The sequence below is a fragment of the Muntiacus reevesi genome, chromosome 4, assembly GCF_963930625.1.
Source record: "Muntiacus reevesi chromosome 4, mMunRee1.1, whole genome shotgun sequence".
Lineage (NCBI taxonomy): Eukaryota > Metazoa > Chordata > Mammalia > Artiodactyla > Cervidae > Muntiacus > Muntiacus reevesi.
Window position 1 is genome coordinate 86,260,058 of NC_089252.1, and position 23,676 is coordinate 86,283,733.

At 38.0% G+C, this 23,676-nt stretch overlaps 1 protein-coding gene across 1 annotated transcript in view; it reads left to right on the forward strand.

The window, feature by feature from the left end:
• The window catches only part of CNTN3 (contactin 3), a 392,050-nt gene that overhangs the window by 308,234 nt on the left and 60,140 nt on the right, over window positions 1-23,676 (forward strand). Inside the window, exons 12-13 of the mRNA XM_065935286.1 lie at window positions 4,826-4,953; window positions 7,436-7,611. Coding sequence (XP_065791358.1) covers window positions 4,826-4,953; window positions 7,436-7,611 — 304 coding nt within the window. The remainder of the gene's footprint in view (window positions 1-4,825; window positions 4,954-7,435; window positions 7,612-23,676) is intronic.

The following is a 23,676-nucleotide window of genomic DNA, read 5'->3' on the forward strand; positions in this document are numbered from 1 at the left end:
TTATATTTGCTTTTCTTAAATGTCATTATTTATCCTGTAATATATGCATCATGAGTACTTTCTTCTTGTTGCTAATTGTAAGCATCCGTCTCTTACAATATGTACTCAGAAAGTGAAGTCCAAAATAGCCTTGTTATTTTCTATAGAGCGGTTTAATCATTACAGTCTCATGTGATCTCATCTCCACTGAGATGAGCTTCCTGAGAAAATATAGAGTTGCCGTGTGTTTGTTAAAATTCAAGTTGAATAAATTACCGTAATATTCAGAACCTAAGCAGGGGGAAAACAATGCTTTCCTGCCTTGCATGCATAACACTCCACCCTTTTTCCATTCTGAAACATAGTGTGTTTTTATGCTAAAATGTCATCATGTAGTACAGGTCAGTGTTGCATAGACAGCAGTCTGCTTTCTGAGCAAACAGTTTCTTAACAGCCATAAATTTAATGCTATCCCTGAACTACAGAATGGACCATTAGAGCATCATAGAGCAATTAAGTTTCCTTATTCCAAACTAACCGTCGACTGCATGAAGTTAAGTGAAATATTTAACCTCTTTTCCTACAAAAGGAAAAACCAGTCAAAGGTTTCATATAAAGGTATATTATAAAACTGACCAAGGAGTTAAAATGCCACAGTGATTAAAATTGCACATTTCTCAAATCAGATCAGAGTACCACATTTCTGAATTTGTCTCATAAATCTTCATTAAACTTTGTGTGCCAAGACTAGAGTCACTCGTTGTTATCTACATTTTCAGTTCTACCCATTTGCAGAAAATCATGTTCCCAGAAAGCACAGAAAACAATTTCATTTATAGTGAAGTGGTATAAAATTTTCACTTCGAATCTCTGTAGGGAAGCATGGGTTATTGAAGGTTTTCTGTTGAGAAACAATTACTCTATCCATTTACTGAATATTGTTTATTTTTATGTTGTGTGAAATGCCCTGTGGGCCTCTTAGAATTGACTGGAAGAACCAATTGAGGAAGAAAATATCCAATTAGCTCAAAATTTTACAATGTACAGAGTTTGCATTCTTTGAGAGTCAATATGTTTGTTTTGGAGTTTTTGTGCAGTTCCCGAGATACCAGCCTTGCCTTTTAAACTGTTACTTAACATAGTTGTGTCTAGGCCTGGTTGTTTAGAGTTATTAGACCTCATGCACTAAAGGATTTCTAGTTCTTCCAACATTAAATAGTTCTATATTTGTAGTCAAAGGTTGACAGTTACACTAGTTTGTAGCTTGAGAAGATATCTGAAATTGCCTGTCTCTGCTCTGTGGTACCCAAATGGAAAAGCTCTATGCTTAAGTTGAATATTTGTTCAGGCACCAGTAGACGTCTTTACTTTGTTTTATTGCTTACTAATCTCAGAAGTGGTTGATTGCCCACCTCCCAGAGTTTCCAGTTCTATTTCCACCCTCCAACTCAGAACAGATAAGGTGGCCTCAGCCTTTCAATGTTTTAAGACCTTCTGATACCATCTTTCTGACTTCAACTTGGCTTTTTTTGCTTGTTTGTTTGTTTTGTTTTGTTTTGTCTTAAATATGAAAATTTCCAGCAAATCTCCACTTTCTCTTTAAAGCAGTAGGAGGGAAAATTTACTGAGTGAAGCTGTGGATCAAGGACTATGTTCTTTGGGGATCTTGGTCAAAAGTTTAACGAGTACATTAGCAACCAGAATCGGTCAGGAACATTGCCCTTGTTTATTCATTTATTCTCATTCCTTCTTCCTCTGAGACATTTCTCAGTCAATTTTCTCTCTTTCTCCCCACCCCCTGCCCCCGTTTCTCTTCCCCTTATGTTCAGTCCTTCCCCCTTTATTAACATCTTGCTTAATAGTACAAGTGTGTTTTCAGTCCTCTTATCTTAGGAGTTTTGAATTCTCTTCATCCAGTCCTCTACTGCTTCATCTTCCCTTTTCCACATATATATTTATGTACATATGTATGGGTGTGTATATACACACACACATTTAAGAGGGTGTCAGAAGATGAGATGGTTGAATGGTATCACCAATGCAATGAACATAGTCCAGGAGATGGTGAGGGACAGGGAGGTCTGGCATGCTTCATGCAGTCCATGGGGTCGCAAAGAGTCGGACATGACTGGGCGACTGAGCAACACCACCATACATATATCTATATAGAGAAAAAACATGCACATGTGCATATATACATAAATATACGTGTGTATAAAAGTCTGCACACTTTCTGAACTTACTTCCTTGTAATTTGTAAAGTTCTCAGTGCCTTGAAACCTGCGTTCACTCATCCCATCTCCTCTACACTGACTCTCTAAAGGCACATAATCATTTATTCATTCAGCAAGCTTTATATTTGAGCATTTCTCTGTACCAGAAATAGTTCAAGGCTCTAGGAATTTAGTGATGAAAAATCCTGACACTATCCACTCTCTGTGCTTCAAAAGACCTTACCATCTCTAAACTCACAAGAGGAGGAAAATATTATCCAGATAAGTACACAGGTATATAATTGGCCAGTTGCACAGTGCTATGACAAAGGCACAGATGATGTATAATCAGTAGAGGAAGATGTAATCAGACCCATGGCTTCAGGGAAGAGACCAAAATCTGATGGCTGAGTACACGTTTATCAGACATAGGGAACAGGTTTTATAAAGGCCCCAAGACAAGAAGCACAAAAGCAATTAAAAGAAAGCTTGGGTGATGAAAAGCAAACAAAGCATAGAATTCATGAGGCCTTTTGCAGTTAGAGAGGCAGGGTCCTGGTGGGAAGATATGGCTAAGGCTTAGGATATCATCTTTTTCCTGCAGGTAGTAGGATGCCAGGAAGGCGGTCTAAGCTAGAATTGGGCAGGAGGGAGTAAGGCAGGATTAGTGATCAGATTTCTATTTCTCTAAGCTTACTCCCCATGTTTTTCCAAAGAATCTCCGTATCTTAAGCTTTCATTCATGTGTACCTCCCTGCAGGCTTTTCCCTTTCAGTTATTATTGCACACTATTTAAGAAAATATCTGTTCTATGATAAGGTATAAAGAGATTTTTTTTTTTATCATCCCTTTGCAAAAAGTGATCAGATTACATTTCACACCCAGCAAAGAGGGCAGGGCCTCTGGAAGGAAATCAGACATAGTGCCTTTTTTTTTTTTTAATAGGATCTTAGAATTTTTAACCCTTCACTGTAGTTCTTCAAATTGAGATAAAATAGTGCTGTGTGTTCTCTGGTTAGCTGTCCAAACCATTGCTTTTAAACCTTTGTATTTGAAATATACCTGGACATGTCACCAAAAAGAAAAAAAAGAAAATCATATGAGCAACTAACAGTCATGGATATCTCTACCAGAATCACGAACAGGTCCCTGTATGCCAGCTCTGATTCCACTGCAACCTTCCCACCCAAGAAAATATAACCAAGATGCACGTGAAGGTGAATCATAAGCTATGAAAAATACATACAAATTATATATACACACACATATATATACATATACAGCATGATCTGTATCTTGTGTATTTTGATACATAAACTTGTCCTAATAGTCACATTTTTTGACACACACCTAAATATCTTCCCACAAATAGGATAATATTTAGAGATTAAGTTGAGATCCTCCAACTCTAGTCTAAGGTTCTCAGCATCTTTCCTGTCTACTGTACTGTGTCACCCAGAAGTTGGAGCATTGTTTGACCAGGATTTACACTTATCATGCCATGCGGATGCTGGAGTTGCAGATCTTTTAAGAAGCTTACCACTCATTTGATTAGATATGACACTCAGGTAACAGATGTGAACCATAAACAATAAAAAGTATTCAAAGCATTAAATGCATAATATAGATAGTAAAGATTTTAGGGATTCAAAGAAAAGGAAAATAATTCTGGGTAGACAGGATGGGCAGTAAAGATTCGTGAATCAGACTAATGACAGGTCAGTTCTTTCTCATTCTTCTTTCTCAGTTCAAATGGCACTTTTTCTCAGAGGCTTTTTGGAAGCACTCTCTCATAGAAACATTCCCTGTAGCCATCGCTTTTATTGTATCACCCCATCTGAGTCTTTCTGATTACTTCTCAAAAATCTGAACTTACCACATTTACCTGTTTCATCATTTACTGCATGTGGCACTCACTAGACTGTTATTTCCACGAGGTAGGGATTTTCTCTTGCTCACTCTGTGATCTCAGAGACTCTGATAGTATCTAGCACATGTAAGGTACTCAGTTCTATGTCATTAGTTAATTAAGATGCAAAAGCTTTAAGTACTTTAAGCGTACACTCAGAAACTCAAATGTGATGTTCATTTATGTTGTCCAAATTCTCTACAGTATTTCGTAGGTGACCGTGTGCATGTTCTTTTGCAAAATTTGGATTTATACTGGGTTAGGTGTGACTTTCCAAAGTTCAATGTTAAAGGCCAGGGAGTTTCTTATTTCTCATAAGCTATTTCACATTTAAGGGAAATAGTGTCCTGTATACTTTTTGTTTGCTCCAAATTGATAAGGCTAAACCATGAGTAATCTCATTCACCACATAGTTTTGGAAAACATACCACACTTATATGATAAAGGCACCCTTGAAATCAGGTAAAATATTTGGCATTGCTGTTAAGTAAATTTGTGTAAAAATATCAAGAAATATTCAAATTGGTAGAACGTCTTTTTTTGGTCATCTGTGTGCAAGTGTATGTTAATTTTAATTTTCTTTATACCCAAGAAAGCTAAAAGGCCGCTTTATCTTGCTTTAAATATAGTAGCTAAAGGTGATACTTCTGTTAAAAAGTTATATTTACTTTGGGGGAAAAAGTGATCTCTAGACATTTATTTGTTTCATTTGTATTTCGTTTAGAACTTCTTTTCTAAATGATGGAGGACTCAAAATTGCCAACGTAACTAAAGCTGATGCTGGAATTTATACCTGCATAGCAGAAAACCAGTTTGGGAAAGCAAACGGCACAACACACTTGGTTGTTACAGGTAGGTGCCTTTCTTAAGGACTTCTTTACATGGGGATATGCCGTGTGCCTTCTTACTAAGATCAAAGGGAAAAATGTTTCTCATGATATTCAGTGCACCATAAAGGTCGGCCTTGTGTTTGGCTCAGACAGGAAAGAATCTGCCTGCAATGCAGGAGACCCGGGTTCAATCCATGGGTCAGGAAGATCCCTTGGAGAAAGGAATGGCTACCCACTCCAGTATTCTTGCCTGGAGAATTCCATGTACAGAGGAGCCTGGTGAGCTACAGTCCATGGGTTTGCAAAGAGTTGGAGGTGACTAAGTGACTAACAGTTTCACACTTGCACTGTCTTTAACAAGTGACAGTCAAGAGAACATTTCTTAATATTTCCTTTACGTCACAGTGTGTACCAGGAATCCACAAGTTACTAGTTGGCCTAATGGTCAATAGAATTGCAAGTACCATATGCTGCTCCTATACTTTTATTTTGTGCTATTCTATTATGTCAAATCTTTTGTACATTTTTTCCCTTTTCAATATCTTTAATATTTTATGGAGATGTTTAAATCTCTGCAGTAATCCTTGCTATCAGTCAGAGTTACTTAGAGTTGTGGTTGTATTTTTGTTCATTTATTTGTCAAAGAAAAACGTTGAGTACTACCATGCTTGGGTTACCCTTCCCAGCCGGTCTAGTGGTAAAGAATCCGCCTGCCAATGCAGGAGATTCAAGAGACACAGTTTCGATCCCTGCATCAGGAAGACCCCCTGGAAAAGGCAGTAGCAACCCACTCCAGTGTTCTTGCCTAGAGAATTCCATGGACAGAGGACCCTGGCAGGCTACAGTCCATGGGGTTGCAAAGAGTCAGACCCAACTGAGCAACTAACACAACGCAACAACATGCTTGGGTTATTCAGTAAACAAACTGACAAAGATGCTGCCCATATGCACTGTTCCTTCTTCCAGAGGTACAAAGAAAATAAACTGTGCATAAATATACTGTAAGGAATATAAAGCAAGGAAATACTTACAATGAAAGCAAAATGCAAACAAGCAGAAAATACCAGAGAAGTGTTTGAGAAACATAAGCTGGAGCATGAAACCAGGTGATCAGAGAAGGAGAGATGTGACCCAAGACTTCATGGAGATGAAGGAGTTCAGTTGATTTCTTAGGGACGATCCTGCAGAGGTTTTGTAACCCTCGTTAGCAGTTAGTTGGACTGAGGTTTTAGTTGGAGCGAAAAGTAGAGACCGGTGCAGAGTTGTGAGCAGAGGAATGAAATGATGGAAAGTGTATATTTAAAGGTTTACTCTCACCCCTCAGTAGAAAACAGACTATGGAGAGTCACGGGCCGAAGTGGGAGGAGCCCCAGGAGACATTGCAGTAATCCCGGCAGGAGTGATACTGACCACAGTGAGGGTAGCAGCAGAGCCGGCCGATGAACGGAAGGCATTCAGGTCTAAATATATCCTGAGTGTGAGGTCCCTGGCATGACTGACGAACTGGATATGAGTGCTCAGAGAAGGAAAGAGAAGCATTCCTGCAGGGTATGTGGTGAACAGCAGGAAGAGTATCAGCCAAAACAACCAAGAGGAGAAAGGCTGCGGTCCTACAGCATGGGGTAGGAGGAGCATCAGGAGACTGCTATTGTAAAAAGCATAGTAAATGACTCTTTTGAAGATTTTGCTGTGACATGCAGCGAGAAACGGGGACTAGCAATGGAAAAGTGGAGTCAGAGAACTTTAAATTCATGCATGAGACAAGTGGGAAGACGCAGAGGAATGGGATGGGGAGGGAGGCGGGAGGGGGGATTGGGATGGGGAACACATGTTAAGTCCATGGCTGATTCATGTCAATGAACGGCAAAAACCACTACAATATTGTAAAGTAATTAGCCTCCAACTAATAAAAATAAATGAAAAATAAATAAATAAATAAAATAAATTCACAAAAGTTGGAAGGACTGTGGTGACAGAAATGCGCATGTGGATATTCGCATTTGGGAAGAAACAGAAATTAATTAGCATTTTAACTAAGTATCCTACATATTCTAAACATCAGTTTTTTTGTAGTATCTCAAAAGTTTTGAGTCTATTTAAATCTTGGTAGTAGTATATTTTCCAATCATTGAAAATGCAGTGATTTCTATTTCTACTCTTATATTTCATGAAGCAGTAAAACTAAAATGAAATTGATTTTGTAGTAGTATTATAACTCTTGTTTACAGGTGACTTTAATTTTTAAACTTCTATAGCCTATAGATTTAGATATCCTCATTCTTTTAACAAGGATTTGTGTATGCAGTGAAATATGTTATGGGTCTTCATAAAAATGTCTGTTTTAATCTTGAAGACTTTCCATTATATAGAGGTATATTTACACACACGTACATCTATACAAACATACACACTATAAGTGAGATTAACAATCTGCCTGTGAAAATTGCTTTTATCAAAATAAAAATGCTGAAGCTTTGCTTAATACTTTGTTATTTCCCTGATAGAACCGACGAGAATAACTCTGGCACCACCCAACATGGATGTCTCCGTGGGGGAAAGTGTTATTTTGCCCTGCCAGGTGACGCACGACCCCCTGTTAGATATCATGTTTACCTGGTATTTCAATGGGGTCCTCACAGATTTTAAGAAAGATGGATCTCACTTTGAGAAAGTTGGTGGGGTAAGTCGTGACAACTTCCTCATGCTTTTTACACGTCTCTGATGTTTTGTCCCATAGAAACATCAGGGACATACATGTTGCGCCAGTAATGTTTGTTCTTTGAGAGAACCAGGGTTTAAATTCTGTAGTGATCTATGATCTAACTTTATCATTGTGATTACCAGAAAGTGAGCACATTTACTTCAATCTGTATATTACAATTTTATTTAAAATTATGACATCACTGACTCGATGGGCATGAGTCTGAGTAGACTCCGGGAGTTTGTGATGCACAGGGAGGCCTGGCGTGCTGCGATTCATGGGGTCGCAAAGAGTCAGACACAACTGAGCAACTGAACTGAACTGAATGTTTGTTTGTGTTTATGTTAAATATTACTTTAACATAAACATAAATTTGTGTTTGTGTTAAAAGTACTTTGTGATACTTTTGTCATTAGCGTTCCCTTCCAGAAGGGAAGGTGTTCTTATGAAAGTGTTTATTTTCAGCATAAAATGTTATGAAATTGAATGAAGTTCACATTTATGAAGTGCTTCCAATGTATCAGGCCAGGGTCTTCATCCCAGTTAATTCTTGCAGTGGTGCTGGATGTTAGTGGTAAGAATTGTCATTTTGCAGGTGTTTAAACCAAGGATTTGTAAACTTATTAATCTGCCCAATGTCACGGAGCTGGTTAGTGGTGGAACTTAGATCCAAGTTTAAATCTGTGAGTCCCCAAAACACAGGTATTTTCTTTTGGTCCATTTTGTCACCTCATGCGTGATGGTTCTACTTGAGGAAGAATTATAAATTTCAAGAGAAAATAGACACATTGAGGAGAACTGCTGAGAAGGGACTCCGTGTTGTGAACCACGCAGAGTTAAACCAGCAGTGAACCAGCAGACCTCATACCTGGCCACATGTCTATGAAGCCAGAATCACAAGGCCAGTTTCCCTTGCCAGCTAGTTTGCATCGACACAAGATTATCTTCACTCATTTTGGCTAAGATGTCAGTGGTGCATCATTAAAAAGTCTGGGTTTTCTCCTTATGGACAAAACAATATGATGGTTAATCCAGCTATATTCATTTAAAAGTATTTCTTATTAGAAGTACGTATGTATATACATGGGCCTAGTAATGTGTCAGGAGTGTGTGCAACTACAAAGGATGGTGTTAAAACTTGAATGTGTGTGTGTATGCTCAGTTGTATCCAACTCTTTGCATGGACTGTAGTCTGCCAGGCTCCTCTGTCTATGGAATTTTCCTGGCAAAAATCCTGGAGAGGATTGCCATTTTCTTCTCCAGGGGATGTTCCCAACCCAAAGTCGAACCTGTGTCTCTTGTGTCTCCTGCACTGGCTGGCAGATTCTTTACCACTGAGCCACCTGAATGGCGTCCCCTTAAAAGATCTGTTCTAATCCTAGTGCCTAGCTGTGAAATGATAGAACTATTAGTCTTTGTCCCTGGTTCCTAGCACAGAGCTTCTAAAATCTTTAGAATTTCCTGGATGATGAAACCTCTTTTGCCCTAATGAAGTGAATCTGTGGGCTTCTGGATAGCTTCAGGATGGTCACGAGAAAGACCAAGCCATGATTAGAAGCCTGGAACTTCAGCACTCCCTACCCCAACCCCATCCTTCAGGAAGGAGGGAGGGGATGGGGATTGAATTTATGATTGACCAGGCCTATGTGATGAAGCTCCTATAAACATCCCCAAAGTAAAGTACTTTTCACCACAGAGAGCTTCTGAGTTAGTGAACATAGCTACATTCTTCGTGGGTGACACACCCCACATCCACTGGGATAGAAATTATTGCACTTGGAACCCCTCAGGATCTCACCCTATGTATCTCTTCCTCTTGATGTTTAGATGCATTCTTTATGATACTTTATGGTATTAATGTTTAACATATCATAAAATAAATAAATACTACCCTGAGTTCTGTGAGTCATTCTAGCACATTATTGAGCCCAGGAGCATGTCATGGGAATGTCAGTTTATAAGTGATTGGTGAGAAGTACAAATGGCAATCTGAGACTCATGATTGATGTCTGAAGTAGGGCCAATCTCATGGGATTGAGCCCTTAACTTGTGGGCTCTGATGCTATCTCCAGGCAGTTAGTATCAGAATTGAATTATAGGACCCCCTGTAATTGAGTTACCAGATCTAGTGTTGGAGATTTGCCTGGTATGGAAGAAAACACATATTTGGTGTTCTGAGTGTGTGTAGAGTAGCTGACCGTAAAGGTGACACAGAAAGAGTTTGTCCTTTACACTAGTGCCTCAGGATGTGACCTTATTTGGAAAGGGCTGTTGCAGAAATAGTGAAGTTATGATGATGTCATGCTAGAATAGGGTGGACCCTAATCCAGTATGACTGTTGTCCTTGTAAGACAAGGGAAATTTGTACACAGACAAACACACAGAACACCCTGTGATGTCATAGACACAAGGAAGATGGCCCCGTGAAGATGGAGGCAGACGCCGTGAAGTTACGCTTCCACAAGTCCTAGAGTTCCTGAGTTGCCAGAACCTGGAAGAGACAGGGAAGGGTCTTATCCGAGAAATTCTGGAGACAGATCTTGATTTCAGATTTCTGGACTCCAAAACTCATAAGAGGATAAAGTTCTGTTGTTTGAAGCCCCCCAGTTTATGTTACTTTATTATAGCAGCCCTAGTGACCCTCTACAAATGGTCTTCAGGAAATTGGAGATGTTTAGATATCTAGCCACAATTAATTACAATTTCAATGCCATTTTTATTTTCTGTCATCTGGCTTGTTTTGTTTTCAAAGTTCTAGTTAACTTTCCAAATTGTTCTGACCAATTCAGGGCTTTTAAGAATTTCCGTCAGTTGCTGCAAAGCATTACCATTTCTTTCACTATTGCTTTAAATGCTTTTTTTAAAAATCAATAATCTCTTCTATCACAACAGGAAAAGGCATATGCCGGTATCCTCTGCCAGCTCTTTACTCCATGCTTAGGGTTTATCATTTGCTTTTACTTGGAGAGGAGGCAATGGGGGGAAAGAAAAAAAAAGGCTAGAATGTTACCTTCACAGTGATTGCTTATCCAATCAGAAAAATGCTTCTCCTGTAACCCAGCTCTTACTCTGACTTTAATTCATAAGGAATTTGATTTAAAACATTTGCTTTTCTGCATATTGTAGATAACAGTATTTATGATTTATCCTCTGAATTTTAAACTGTTGATAATATTTTATCCAATACAATGTCCTCCATCTGAGCTAATGCTAAAGAAATATATGTTGATATACTAAAAATTCAAAGCATTTTGATTTTATATGCATCAAACATCCTCAAAGAAACATTTGCTAAGACTGAAGTAGACAGCTGCTTTCTTAAGAGGATCTTGGAATTGAGAATATTCAAGATAATAATGTTACTTAACTGCTGCTGTGCTACTGATAGGTTCTATGTAAAGTATTAAGTCAGCCATCTCTCTACAAGTGTCAGGTATCTGAACCATGCAGTTTCATGAATTAACCCTATCACTTTCCAATTCTGTTCTTTTTCTAACATGCTTGATCACAGGCTATGAATTTTTTATTGACTTGTGACATTAGTTAGCTTAATATTCTCCCATCAGTGTAAAGTAGTAAGCCCTACAAGATGACATTACCCTTAAGCACAGGCTATTAAATAAATTGGTTTTCTGTTGCATGAGAAGGGAGTCGCATAACAACGCTTTATCCTCTGATTGTCTGTTCATTGCAGCATTCACGTTAATATCTAGAAAGTCTGCTTTTCTTTTATTGCATTGTGTTCATAGACAGATTCCCTGTTTTCAAAAGCAATAGAATGTGAGGGAGAAGCTGGTATATGGGAAAGTTGTCTAGAAAGCTGGATAGCCTAAGAGACATTTTTTATTTTTTTAAAGAAAAAGAGAGAATAAAAAAATGGAAAATCAAGCATACAGCTTTCAATTGTTCCAGCCACTTGTCCTTGAGACTGCTCTGGGTACTCAGTATTCATTCATTTGTTATAAAAAACACACACCTTTTGAGAAAAACCCAGAAGCTCAAAATAACCTCTAACAATTTAGATTAAATCTGTTGTATAGACTTGCACATCATGCCAAAGGAGTGTGATGACTGTTGGAGAGGAAATTGTCATGTGCAATACAGGTCACCAAGTGAGGGTCATTGGCTTCATGCAGGAAAGAATTCAAGAGCAAGCCAGAGTAAAGTGAAAGCAAATTTATTTAGAGAGATAGATATTCCATAGGCAGAATGGGGACCTCCTCAGAAAATGAGAGTAGCCCCAGGGCATGGGATGGTTGGTTTTTATGGACTGAGTAATTGCGTGCTGTAAGGAGTCAGAAGAATATTCTTACTATTCCAGGGAAGAATCCAGATCTCCAAGAACTGGGATACTGCCCACTTTTTGGTCTTTTATGGTCCACCTCGGAATTCTCATGGTATACAAGAGACTGGTTTTGAGTATTATAATGAAGATACAATGAGCTAAAATTCAATGACCAGACTGTTCTCTGTGCCACCTTGCATTCAGCTGGTTTCAGTCAGTTCCATCCAGTTATTATCACATCCTAAAGACTGCACCCTTCTTCATTAATCTTATTGTTGTGTCCTGCCCTCTTACCTCCTGTCTCAACTGCAGTTTGGGTTTCTGCTCTGTCAGAATGTATAACATTCAGAAAAGCTTGTTAAGCTAATTGTGTAAAGCAAATTGACACATCACCAAGGAGAAATATAGGTCAAATACAGGCTTTGTACCATAGGACAAATCAAAGTTGTATAACTAAGTCAACATTAAAAGACTTCCACTTTAGTCCACTGTTTGCCAAGCGAATCTTGTTTGCAGGCACCATGTGATGTAATTAGAGAAGTAGGGAATTTGTGTTCAGGTCGGTGAGGTCTAGATCCTCTTGCTCACTAGACGATGCCCTTGCCTGGGGTCCTTTATGTTCCCCATTTTCTGGTTTCTTTTCCCAAAACTTTTTAGTATTTGCCCTGTTCCCTCCCACCATGAGATTTTGCACACATTGGTCCCTCTTCCAAGGATACTGTTCTCTCTCTTTTTGCCTGTGTCTAGATATCTTCATATGTAGTTATGTCTATGTAGGTAAGAATGTATGTGGGTTTGTGTATACACTTAGATTTCATATATGCACAGTAATAGGATGAGACACAGTCCCAATAGTATGCTTACAGTAGTGTTCTATCATAGCCATGTTTAATCAACAGAACTCTATTCCATTTACTCGCCCTCCAAAAAAAAAGAAAAAAAGAAATAAAAAAAAAAGGAGAAAGAAAAAAGAGGAATTGCATCATTCACCCAGTACTCACTATAGCATCTTTCTTTCTCAGCTTTTAAATATATCTAAGCTTCTACTGACAAGAAAAAGGGGATAATAGCCCCAAGTACAGAAGAAATGAAAGAACATTATTGGCTGGTACCTAAGGATTTAAGGTCTTGACAACTTAAGTATGCTTTTAAGAACGTTCAAAAATAATTTGGCTTGCTGTGATAAGCTAACTTTTGGACTTAGACATGTTACATAATGGAGACTGACTATAGCTTGAAACTTTCGAACCTAAACATCTCATGAGTTCTCTGTATATTGTAAGGGTGTTTAAATGAATTTGCTTTGGTAAATCTCATGTAAGGCAGATAGTTTAGAAATGAGGAATGTATAGAACCAAGCTGTAGAGCTTTATACACCTCTTGTGGAATTGGATCTGTGATGGATTAAAATGTGTGTGGATAAAAGTCCCTGGAAGCAATAAGAGGTTTAGCAGTGACAACCAATCTGCCACTCATCAAACCGACTACCTTCAGTGTGATTTATCTCCCACAGGCCACAATCACAGTCGAGTGACAGCCAGTCCTTGTGAACCTGAGTCTTGATGTATTTCCCAGCCCTCGATGGCAGGAAAGAGTATCTTTGAAAGAAATCCTTTGTGTGTAATAGCACAATATGGTCACTTTGACTTGATTAATTTCATAGAATTATTTGGGTATGAGGACTAAGGGTTTGAAAATACCAGTTATTTTACGATACGAAATTCTGTAAGCGGTTTTATGTGCATTTGAAATACAGAACCAAGACAAAGCACTCATTCCAAACAGTACCAGTGGTCATACACTGTGTTTTAAAGCATCTTCCACTTAGAGTGTCATATAAATGTTATACCTTGTCCAAATCAAAATATCAGCTGACTTGGAAAGATCATTAGGAGACTGTATTCAGCAATGAGCCCATAAAAGTTGGTGATTAGACCAGAAGAATTATTGTTATTCATCTTGAATATTACAACAGCCCCTCACAATCCCTCCCACAAAGCTATTTGGGGATGAAAAAATAAGAATTCTCCAGTGCCTGTTGGGAAAAGGGAACTGCACAAAATAGTTGATGTTGAGCTTGTTTCACAAGCTCATTATTTGTCTACCCAGGCATATAGAGACTCAGTTCCTAATTAAGGTGTGATTAGTATGTAAGAGTTGCACTGTGAAGAAAGCTGAGCGCCGAAAAATTGATGCTTTTGAACTGTGGTGTTGGAGAAGACTCTTGAGAGTCCCCTGGACTTCGAGGTGATCCAACCAGTCCATCCTAAAGGAGATCAGTCCTGGGTGTTCATTGGAAGGACTGATGCTGAAGCTAAAACTCCAATACTTTGGCCACCTCACGCGAAGAGCTGACTCATTGGAAAAGACCCAGATGCTGGGAGGGATTGGGGGCAGGAGGAGAAGGGGATGACAGAGGATGAGATGGCTGGATGGCATCACTGACTCGATGGACATGAGTTTGAGTAAACTCCGGGAGTTGGTGATGGACAGGGAGGCCTGGCGCGCTGCGATTCACGGGGTCGCAAAGAGTCGTACATGACTGAGCAACTGAACTGAACTGAAGTATCCCAGAGCTGTGTTTATTATGTACAGTATTTATTAAACTCCACCCCCAGTAGAAACCCTGCAAGACTTAAATTTATAAGAAGATGAGCAGAAGTCAGACCAAGTAACATAACTTGAGCTAAAATCCATAAAAACAGCCAGAGTTAAAAAAAAAAAAAAAAAAAAACAGCCAGAGTTAAAACAAAACCAACACTATGAGTGAAAAGATCTGCAAATACTTGTCAGTCAAATATTTAACAGAAAAAAAAAAAAGCTAACAAGTGTTAATTTCAAAAAACAATAGTAATTCAAGGCAAACCTTTAACGTAAAAAAGCAAATTTATTTTGGAAAAAGTTTGCTCTGCCATAAAGATGGTAATCATGAATTATAATAGTCCAATTAATATGCCATTAAAATGTATCAAGTCAGGAACAAAGAGAAAAGTGAGAAACAAAATTGTCACGTAGTCTGAGAATTCCTCTTTTAACCATCAACAGATCAGTTTGCCAAAAATTAGAAAAAACTATTTCATAATGGAAGCAACAGATATGTATAAAACATTAATCCTAAAGTTAGAAAATTCACCTTCTTTTTCATCCTTTTCACACCCTTGTAAATTTTAGAAAAGAAAAATAACAGAACAATTATATAGAAAGGAGATAGATGGAGGAAGAAATGGAAGGATGGAGGAATGGCCAAGAGCAATGGTTGAGTTCTGAAAGATAATAATGAAGAATAAAGCTGTTAAAACAACGAAAATTAGAAATGAGAAAGAGAATGTGATAGGTAAGAATTAATAAACAGAGCATTCCATGTTCAAGTCATATGTATGAAAACCCAATTAAATATAAACTTTTGGGAAGAATATGAATGATCAATATTAATAAGAATTCCTTTGTAAATCCATAATCATAAAAAACTGTGTAACCCCCTGCCCCCACAATAAAGGATTCTAAGACTAGAGTTTTACTGGAAATTTTTTTCAATATTTTGGCAATAGATAAATTGTTATATAAGCTATTTGAAAATATAAAAAGTTTTAAATCTTTCTAATTTATTTTGTTAGGCTAGTATATTCCTGAGAACAAAACCTGGCAAGATTACAAAAAATTAGTAAATATGAATCAATTTCATGATTATAATACAAAAACCTAAAGAAAATCTTAACCAAAAAATCTGAACATATATTAAAAGAATAAATTTTTATAAGTACTCAGTGATGGTTTCAGAAATCTGCATGCTTCATATCAATAAATATAATAACATAGACCACTGTACCCTCAATGGACATTTATAAGACATTCAGTAAAATTAATGACCAGTATCAGTTCAGTTCAGTTCAGTTCAGTCGCTCAGTTGTGTCAGACTCTTTGCGACCCCATGAACCACAGCACACCAGGCCTCCCTGTCCATCACCAACTCCCAGAGTCCACCCAAACCCATATCCATCGAGTCGATGATGCCATCCAACCATCTCATCCTCTGTCGTCCCCTTCTTCCACCCTCAGTCTTTCCCAGCATCAGGGTCTTTTCCAGTGAGTCAGCTCTTCACATCAGAATGATCAATATAGAAATAAATAATCACTTCTTCCACACCTCAAAAATATCTTTAAAGGAAGTGCCAGGAACCCTTACATTTAAACCAGGAACAAGACAAAATACATACCAGTACCATTACCTTGGACTTCCCTGATAGCTCAGTTGGTTAAGAATTCGCCTGCAATGCAGGAGACCCCAGTTCAATTCCTGGGTCAGAAAGATCTGCTGGAGAAGGGACAGACTACCCATCCCAGTATTCTCGGGCTTCCCTTGTGGCTCAGCTGGTAAAGAATCTGACTGCAATGCGGGAAATCTGGGTTCGATCCCTGGGTTGGAAAGATCCCCTGGAGAAGGGAAATGCTACCCACTCCAGTATTCTGGCCTGGAGAATTCCATGGACTGTATAGTCCATGAGGTCGCAGAGAGTTGGACAGGACTGAGCGACTTTCACATAGACCATTACCTTAAATCCATTTGGAGGTTTTTGGTCCAATACAGTTGATATGAACAAGAATAAATGTCTAATTTGTGAAATAAGGAGACAGAATTATCATTATTTGAGAACAAAATGGTACTAGGGCTTCTCAAAACTGAGTAATAGCAACCCTAAATTTTTTTTAAACTAATCAGAGTTCAGTCAACTACTGTAATACAAAATAAATTCACAAAAAGCAATAGACTTACTTATGTATCAACAATAACCAATGAAAAGTATAATGGGACAATAATGTCCCTCAAAAGATAGATTAAAATACATGTAATAATTTGCACAAGTACAGGTCTAAATAAAGGCCGCTGCAGTACTTTCTTAGGATGAATGGGTGGATGTAGAGAAAGACAGGGAAAGAATGATAAAAATCATCAGTGCTCCTACATGAAATATAAGAGCTATATATCGTAAGGCTTTTCATTTTTCTTAGATTTTTCCATGGTTCCAAAATGACTATCAGTCAGATTCCACTTGGGACAATTCTGAGGTAAAGAAAAGAAAGTTTATAGTGTTCTGAAAGAAGAGTAATGACACTTTGTCAGCAATTTCCAGGTTGTTTTCTGGAGGGTATTTGTTCAGGTATGAATTGCTGGATAGGATTGGAATTATACATATAGTTACATCATTGAATCATCTGAACTCAAAATTCCAATTCTTGTAGCCTGTTTCATTCTCCCATGAACTGTTGTTTATCTTTCTTTGCCTCATCTATAAAACTAACATGATAATAGTACTTTATTCTAAGGTATGCATAAAATGCTTAGACCAACTTGTGTTAGCTCTTGCTGCTGCTGTTGTTGCTGTTACTACAACTAGCACTGCTGGTTGGATTGTTTCTAAAGTATTCTCTAGGAAAACTGCAGCAATTTACAGCTCCATCAGCAGAGCAGGAGGGTGCCTATTTCCCCAGTCTTTTCCACACATTTTTTTCCCTTGATATTTTTAAATAAAAAAATTCCCAAGCAGATGGTTGAGAAGTGTTCTCTCTTTATGAACAGTTTCTCATTTCTCAGAATAAACAGTAGAGTTGAGAATATTTCCATTTTGTTTATTAGTAACTTAGATACTTAAGGAAGATTCAGAATTATAACCAACTCCTCCAAATCAAGAAAATTTGGGGCTTAGTACCGACTTATGAAATGCATGAAACTTCTGCAGAAAACGGAAAAAAATTACCTAATTTCTAGCTCAAGAAATTTACAAAAGCCCAGCTGCCTGAATTATTGTATAGAAGAATATTCAAAAAATTATTTTAAATCTAGCAATAGAGAATGACTTCCCCAGATTGCAAAAGCAAGTTGCTTCAAGACAATCATCAGCTAGATAAGACCTATTTTATTTCTGCTAGAAACAAAGTAATGATGTTGATATTTGCATATAATAGATTTTTAATCTCACCTGTTTTTTGTGTCCCTTAGACAGTGTTCTCCTTAGGTCACAGCAGGAAATCCCTCACTTACACATAAATTCACAGTATGTACTGGCCATTTCCTGTTCGTCTTCCATACCTTGCAGATTTGTATCCTCTGCTCATTTCTTCTATTGGAAGTCAAGTCTTTTGTTTTACAGATTTACAGTAGGTCTTTGTAGTCAGGCTCTTAATTATATCTTAGTGTGATTCACTGGAAGTATCTTCTTTTTGTATGTCACTTTTGTGTTAAACTTGTCTATTATTATATCACTCAGAATAAAACTTTTCATTTTCACGTAGTCAAAAAAATCTGTATTGTTCTTTTCCTAATAGTTCTCATAACTTTTCTTGGATTTAATGAAATATTCAAACTGTAACAATTTGAAGAGGAATGTGAAGGTTTTAAAACTAGTATTCATGGAGAGTTAGTTGAGAAAATTTGGGGACGTTAGAGAGGCTAATGCTATGGGAGAGAAACTTTGGGAAATATGCAGATATTTACAGAATATTTCAGGGAGATTTTGCTGTGACTTTCATATTGTTCCCCATGTAACTTCTATAAAATGTTACCACTCCCAATTTTTAGGAATTGAATTTTTCTCAGGAGTGGGGGTGTCTGCTGTTTACTGTTGATCTTAGGATATATTGAGATTCCACCATTGGACCCATCCTCCAGTTAGCCAGTTGAAAACTATAAGCTACTACCAAAGAGATACTAACGTGTATGTTTGTGTACCTATAAATATGTTTGTATATATCCCAGCACATGAAAATCTAAATGCAGCTATGTACAGATGCTTTAAAAAAAATCTCTAAAGGAAGTTCTGAGTCAGCAATAATTCATTCAATATTGCTTATAATTCTTTCACATCCTCCATTGTAAATAACAGGTGTTTGCTTGTATCTGTGATTTGCAAATTTAAAATATGTCATCTCTGGAGGTGGAGGAATGAACTAGCAGTTTATAATTTTGGTTTTGTTTTTGGGGTGATGCAAAGGTTCATGAATACATTCTGAAAAAGAAAACTTGTCAAAAATAGGCTTAAATCTAACAAATCCAATAAATGAACAAATCAGTCATACCAAATGAGGAGGTAAATGGAATCTGCTAATCATAGCATTAGCTTTTATTCATGATTACTTATTATTTTAAAAGCTTTGTGAGGAAATAGTTCTCATAATTCAACTATTTAAAGTGTACCATTAAACAGCTTTGGTATGTCCAGTCAGGATGGCTGCTATCCAAAAGTCTACAAGCAATAAATGCTGGAGAGGGTGTGGAGAAAAGGGAACTCTCTTACACTGTTGGTGGGAATGCAAACTAGTACAGCCACTATGGAGAACAGTGTGGAGATTTCTTAAAAAACTGGAAATAGAACTGCCATATGACCCAGCAATCCCACTTCTGGGCATGCACACCGAGGAAACCAGATCTGAAAGAGACACGTGCACCCCAATGTTCATCGCAGCACTGTTTATAATAGCCAGGACATGGAAGCAACCTAGATGCCCATCAGCAGACAAATGGATAAGGAAGCTGTGGTACATATACACCATGGAATATTACTCAGCTGTTAAAAAGAATTCATTTGAATCAGTTCTAATGAGATGGATGAAACTGGAGCCCATTATACAGAGTGAAGTAAGCCAGAAAGATAAAGAACATTACAGCATACTAACACATATATATGAAATTTAGAAAGATGGTAACGATGGCCCTATATGCAGGGCAGAAGAAGAGACGCAGAAGTACAGAACAGACTTTTGAACTCTGTGGGAGAAGGTGAGGGTGGGATGTTTCGAAAGAACAGCATGTATATTATCTGTGGTGAAACAGACCACCAGCCCAGGTGGGATGCATGAGTCAAGTGCTCAGGCCTGGTGGGCTGGGAAGACCCAGAGGAATCGGGTGGAGAGGGAGGTGGGATGGGGGACCGGGATGGGGAATATGTGTAACTCTATGGCTGATTCATATCAATGTATGACAAAACCCAATGAAAAATAAAAAATAAAATAAAAAAATAAATTAAAAAAAAAAAGAGAGAGATGTACATCTATCATCATCATCAACTTTAGAATGTCCTAACAACCCTTGGCACCCTATAATCTTTACCATCTCCATAGTTTTGCCTTTTCACAGAATGTCCTATAGTTGGAATCATGTGGTATATAGCCATTTTGGATTGACTTATTTCACTTAGTACTGTATATTTTTATTTCCTCCATATCTTTTAGTGGCTTAAGAGGTGTTTTTTTTTTTTTCTTTTTCTTTTGTACTGGATATAATAGTGTATCCACTCACCTCCTGAAGGCCCCCTTGGTCACTCCCAAATTTCGAAATTCTGAATAAAGCTGTGTGCAGGTTTTGTATGGACATTTCAATCTGGTTTTCAATCAGTTTTCAATCTGGTTAAACATCAAGGAGTAAGATTTCTAGGTCCTTTGTGTTGTTGTTGTTGTTCAGTCACTCAGTTGTGTCCAACTCTTTGCAACCCCATGGACTGCAGCAGGCCAGGCTTCCCTGTCCTTCACTACCTCCCGAAGCTTCCTCAAATTCATGTCCATTGAGTCAATGATGCCATCCAACCATCTCCTCCTCTGTTTTCCCTTTCTTTTCTTGCTCTCAATATTTCCCAGCATCAGGGTCTTTTCCAAAGAGTTGGCTCTTTGCATCAAGTGGCTTCAGCTTAAGCGTCAGTCCTTCCAGTGAATATTTAGGGTTGATTTCCTTTAGGATTGACTGGTTGATCTCCAGGGGAGATCTCCAGAGAAATCTCAAGAGTATTTTCCAGCACCACAGTTAGAAAGCATCAATTCTTCAGCGCTCAGCCTTCTTTATGGTCCAACTCTCACATCTATACATGACTGCTGGGAAAACCACAGCTTTGACTAGACGGACCTTTATCAGCAAAGTAATGTCTCTGCTTTTTAATGCACTGTGTAGGTTTCTCATAACCTTTCTTCCAATAAGCAAGTGTCTTTTAATTTAATGGCTGCAGTCACCATTCACAGTGATTTTGGAGCCAGGAAAATAAATTTGTCACTGTTTCCACTTTTCCCCCATTTATTTCCCATGAAGTGATGAGACCTGATGCCATGATCTTAGTTTTTTAAATGTTGAGTTTTAAGCCAGCTTTTTCACTCTCCTCTTTCACTTTCATCAAGAGGTTGATGAAAAATTCCTCTTTGATTTCTGTCATAAGGATGGTATCTTCTGCATATCTGAGGTTATTCATATTTCTCCTGGCAATCTTGATTCCAACTTGTGCTTCATCCAGCCTGGAATTTTGCCTGATGTACTCTGCAAATAAGTTAAATAAGCAGGTTGACAATATACAGCCTTGACGTACTCCTTTCCCAATTTGGAATCAGTCCATTGTTCCATGTCAAGTTCAAACTTTTGCTTCTTGACCTGCATACAGATTTCTCAGGCAGCAGGTATGGTGTGGTATTTCTGTCTCTTGAAAAATTTCCCATAGTTTGTTGTGATCCACACAGTCAAAGGTTTTAGCATAGTCAATGAAGCAGATGTTTTTTCTGGAATTCTCTTTTGTTTTTTCTATGATCCGACATATGGCAAGAATATGTTTAGTTTCACTTTCCTCCTAGCAGTGAATTGTTATTCTGAAAACAACTATTAGATTAAGAAAATTTTACTTATTTATTTTCTGATGTTCTTCTTTTCTTATTTAGTCACATATTTCTGGCCTTTATCATTTTCGTACTCTCTGGAGAGAGACCTGTGGTTTGATTTCAGATATAAATCTGGGAAACTCTTCATCACCATTGCTTCACATGTTATTTCTGTTCCTTTTTTCCTTTCTTCTCCTTCTGTTACCACCATTATACAGTTCTAAGTATTTTCTTCTTTATTTTCAGTTGTTTCATCTTTTAAGTTTTGAAACATTTGATCGTCATGCACACACACTTTATCCTCAAGCTTAGAGATTGTTTTCTCAGCCATGTTTAGTCTACTAATGAGCCCATCAAAGCCCTTACCTATCTCTTTACAGTATTTTTGATCACTAGCATTTCTTTCTTTAAGAATGTCTTTCAAGGAGACTTTCTTCTCTACAGATCCTTGAGAAAACAGGTGTCTTGTCTTATCCAGCTTCCTATAGAGGATAGGAACTTGCCCTTCAACTTATGCATTTCTTTTTTACTGTTTCATTGTTTGTTTTTTTTTAGAATCTCCATTCCTCTGCTTACATTGTCCATTTTTTGCATACTGCCTATTTTTTTTTCCATTAAATACCTTAGCATATTAATCAAAGTTCTTTAAAATTTCTGGTCTGATAAGTCATGCCATGTCTGATGCCTGTTCTGGTGTGTATTCAACCTGTTAATACTGTGGTTTTTGCATTTTAATATGCTGTGTAAATTTTCTCTTGAAACCCATGAATGATGTTCTGTCTGAAAGAAGTGCAGTGAATAGGACTTTACAAATATAGTGGGAAAGTATGGGGGTGAGAAGGAAGTTTTCTCTAGTTATGAGGTGTCTTGGTCCCATTGTTTTGGTGAACCTGTCCTCCTAAATTATCAACTTCACCAGTTCTTCATCTCCTCCTCACCCATTTGGTGAGACAGGATGGCTGGAGGGACTGGAGCTGTGTGTTCCATTCCCCCATGTGGGAAGCTAGATTTGGGTATTTTTCTTAGGAAGAGGTGGTGGTTTTGTGTTGCTGTCATGTGTGACTCTATGCGACCCCATGGACAAGATTTACTAGGCTATTACAAAACCCCAGCAGGTTAGACTCAGGTGAAATAGTTTCTTCTGAAGGCAAAATTTGTTTTTTAAGAACAATATATCAAAACCACAGTGAGGTACCATTACACGCCAGTCAGGATGGCTGCTATCCAAAAGTCTACAAACAATAAATGCTGGAGAGGGTGTGGAGAAAAGGGAACCCTCTTACACTGTTGGTGGGAATGCAAACTAGTACAGCCACTATGGAGAACAGTGTGGAGATTTCTTAAAAAACTGGAAATAGAACTGCCATATGACCCAGCAATCCCACTTCTGGGCATGCACACTGAGGAAACCAGATCTGAAAGAGACACGTGCACCCCAATGTTCATCGCAGCACTGTTTATAATAGCCAGGACATGGAAGCAACCCAGATGCCCATCAGCAGATGAATGGATAAGGGAGCTGTGGTACATATACACCATGGAATACTACTCAGCCATTAAAAAGAATTCATTTGAATCAGTTCTAATGAGATGGATGAAACTGGAGCCCATTATACAGAGTGAAGTAAGCCAGAAAGATAAAGAACATTACAGCATACTAACACATATATATGGAATTTAGAAAGATGGTAACAATAACCCTATATGCAAAACAGAAAAAGAGACACAGAAGTACAGAACAGACTTTTGAACTCTGTGGGAGAAGGTGAGGGTGGGATGTTTCGAAAGAACAGCGTGTATATTATCTATGGTGAAACAGATCACTAGCCCAGGTGAGATGCATGAGACAAGTGCTCGGGCCTGGTGCACTGGGGGGACCCAGAGGAGTCGGGTGGAGAGGGAGGTGGGAGGGGGGATCGGATGGGGAATACGTGTAACTCTATGGTTGATTCATGTCAATATATGACAAAACCCACTGAAATGTTGTGAAGTAATTAGCCTCCAACTAATAAAATAAAAAAATAAAAAAAAAAGAACAATATAGTGCTCTGGCTTATTGTAGAATGGTTCATTTTACCTTACCCTCCCAGAAATATGAGAGGATATTCAATCATTATTCACTATGATGAGCCAGTTGA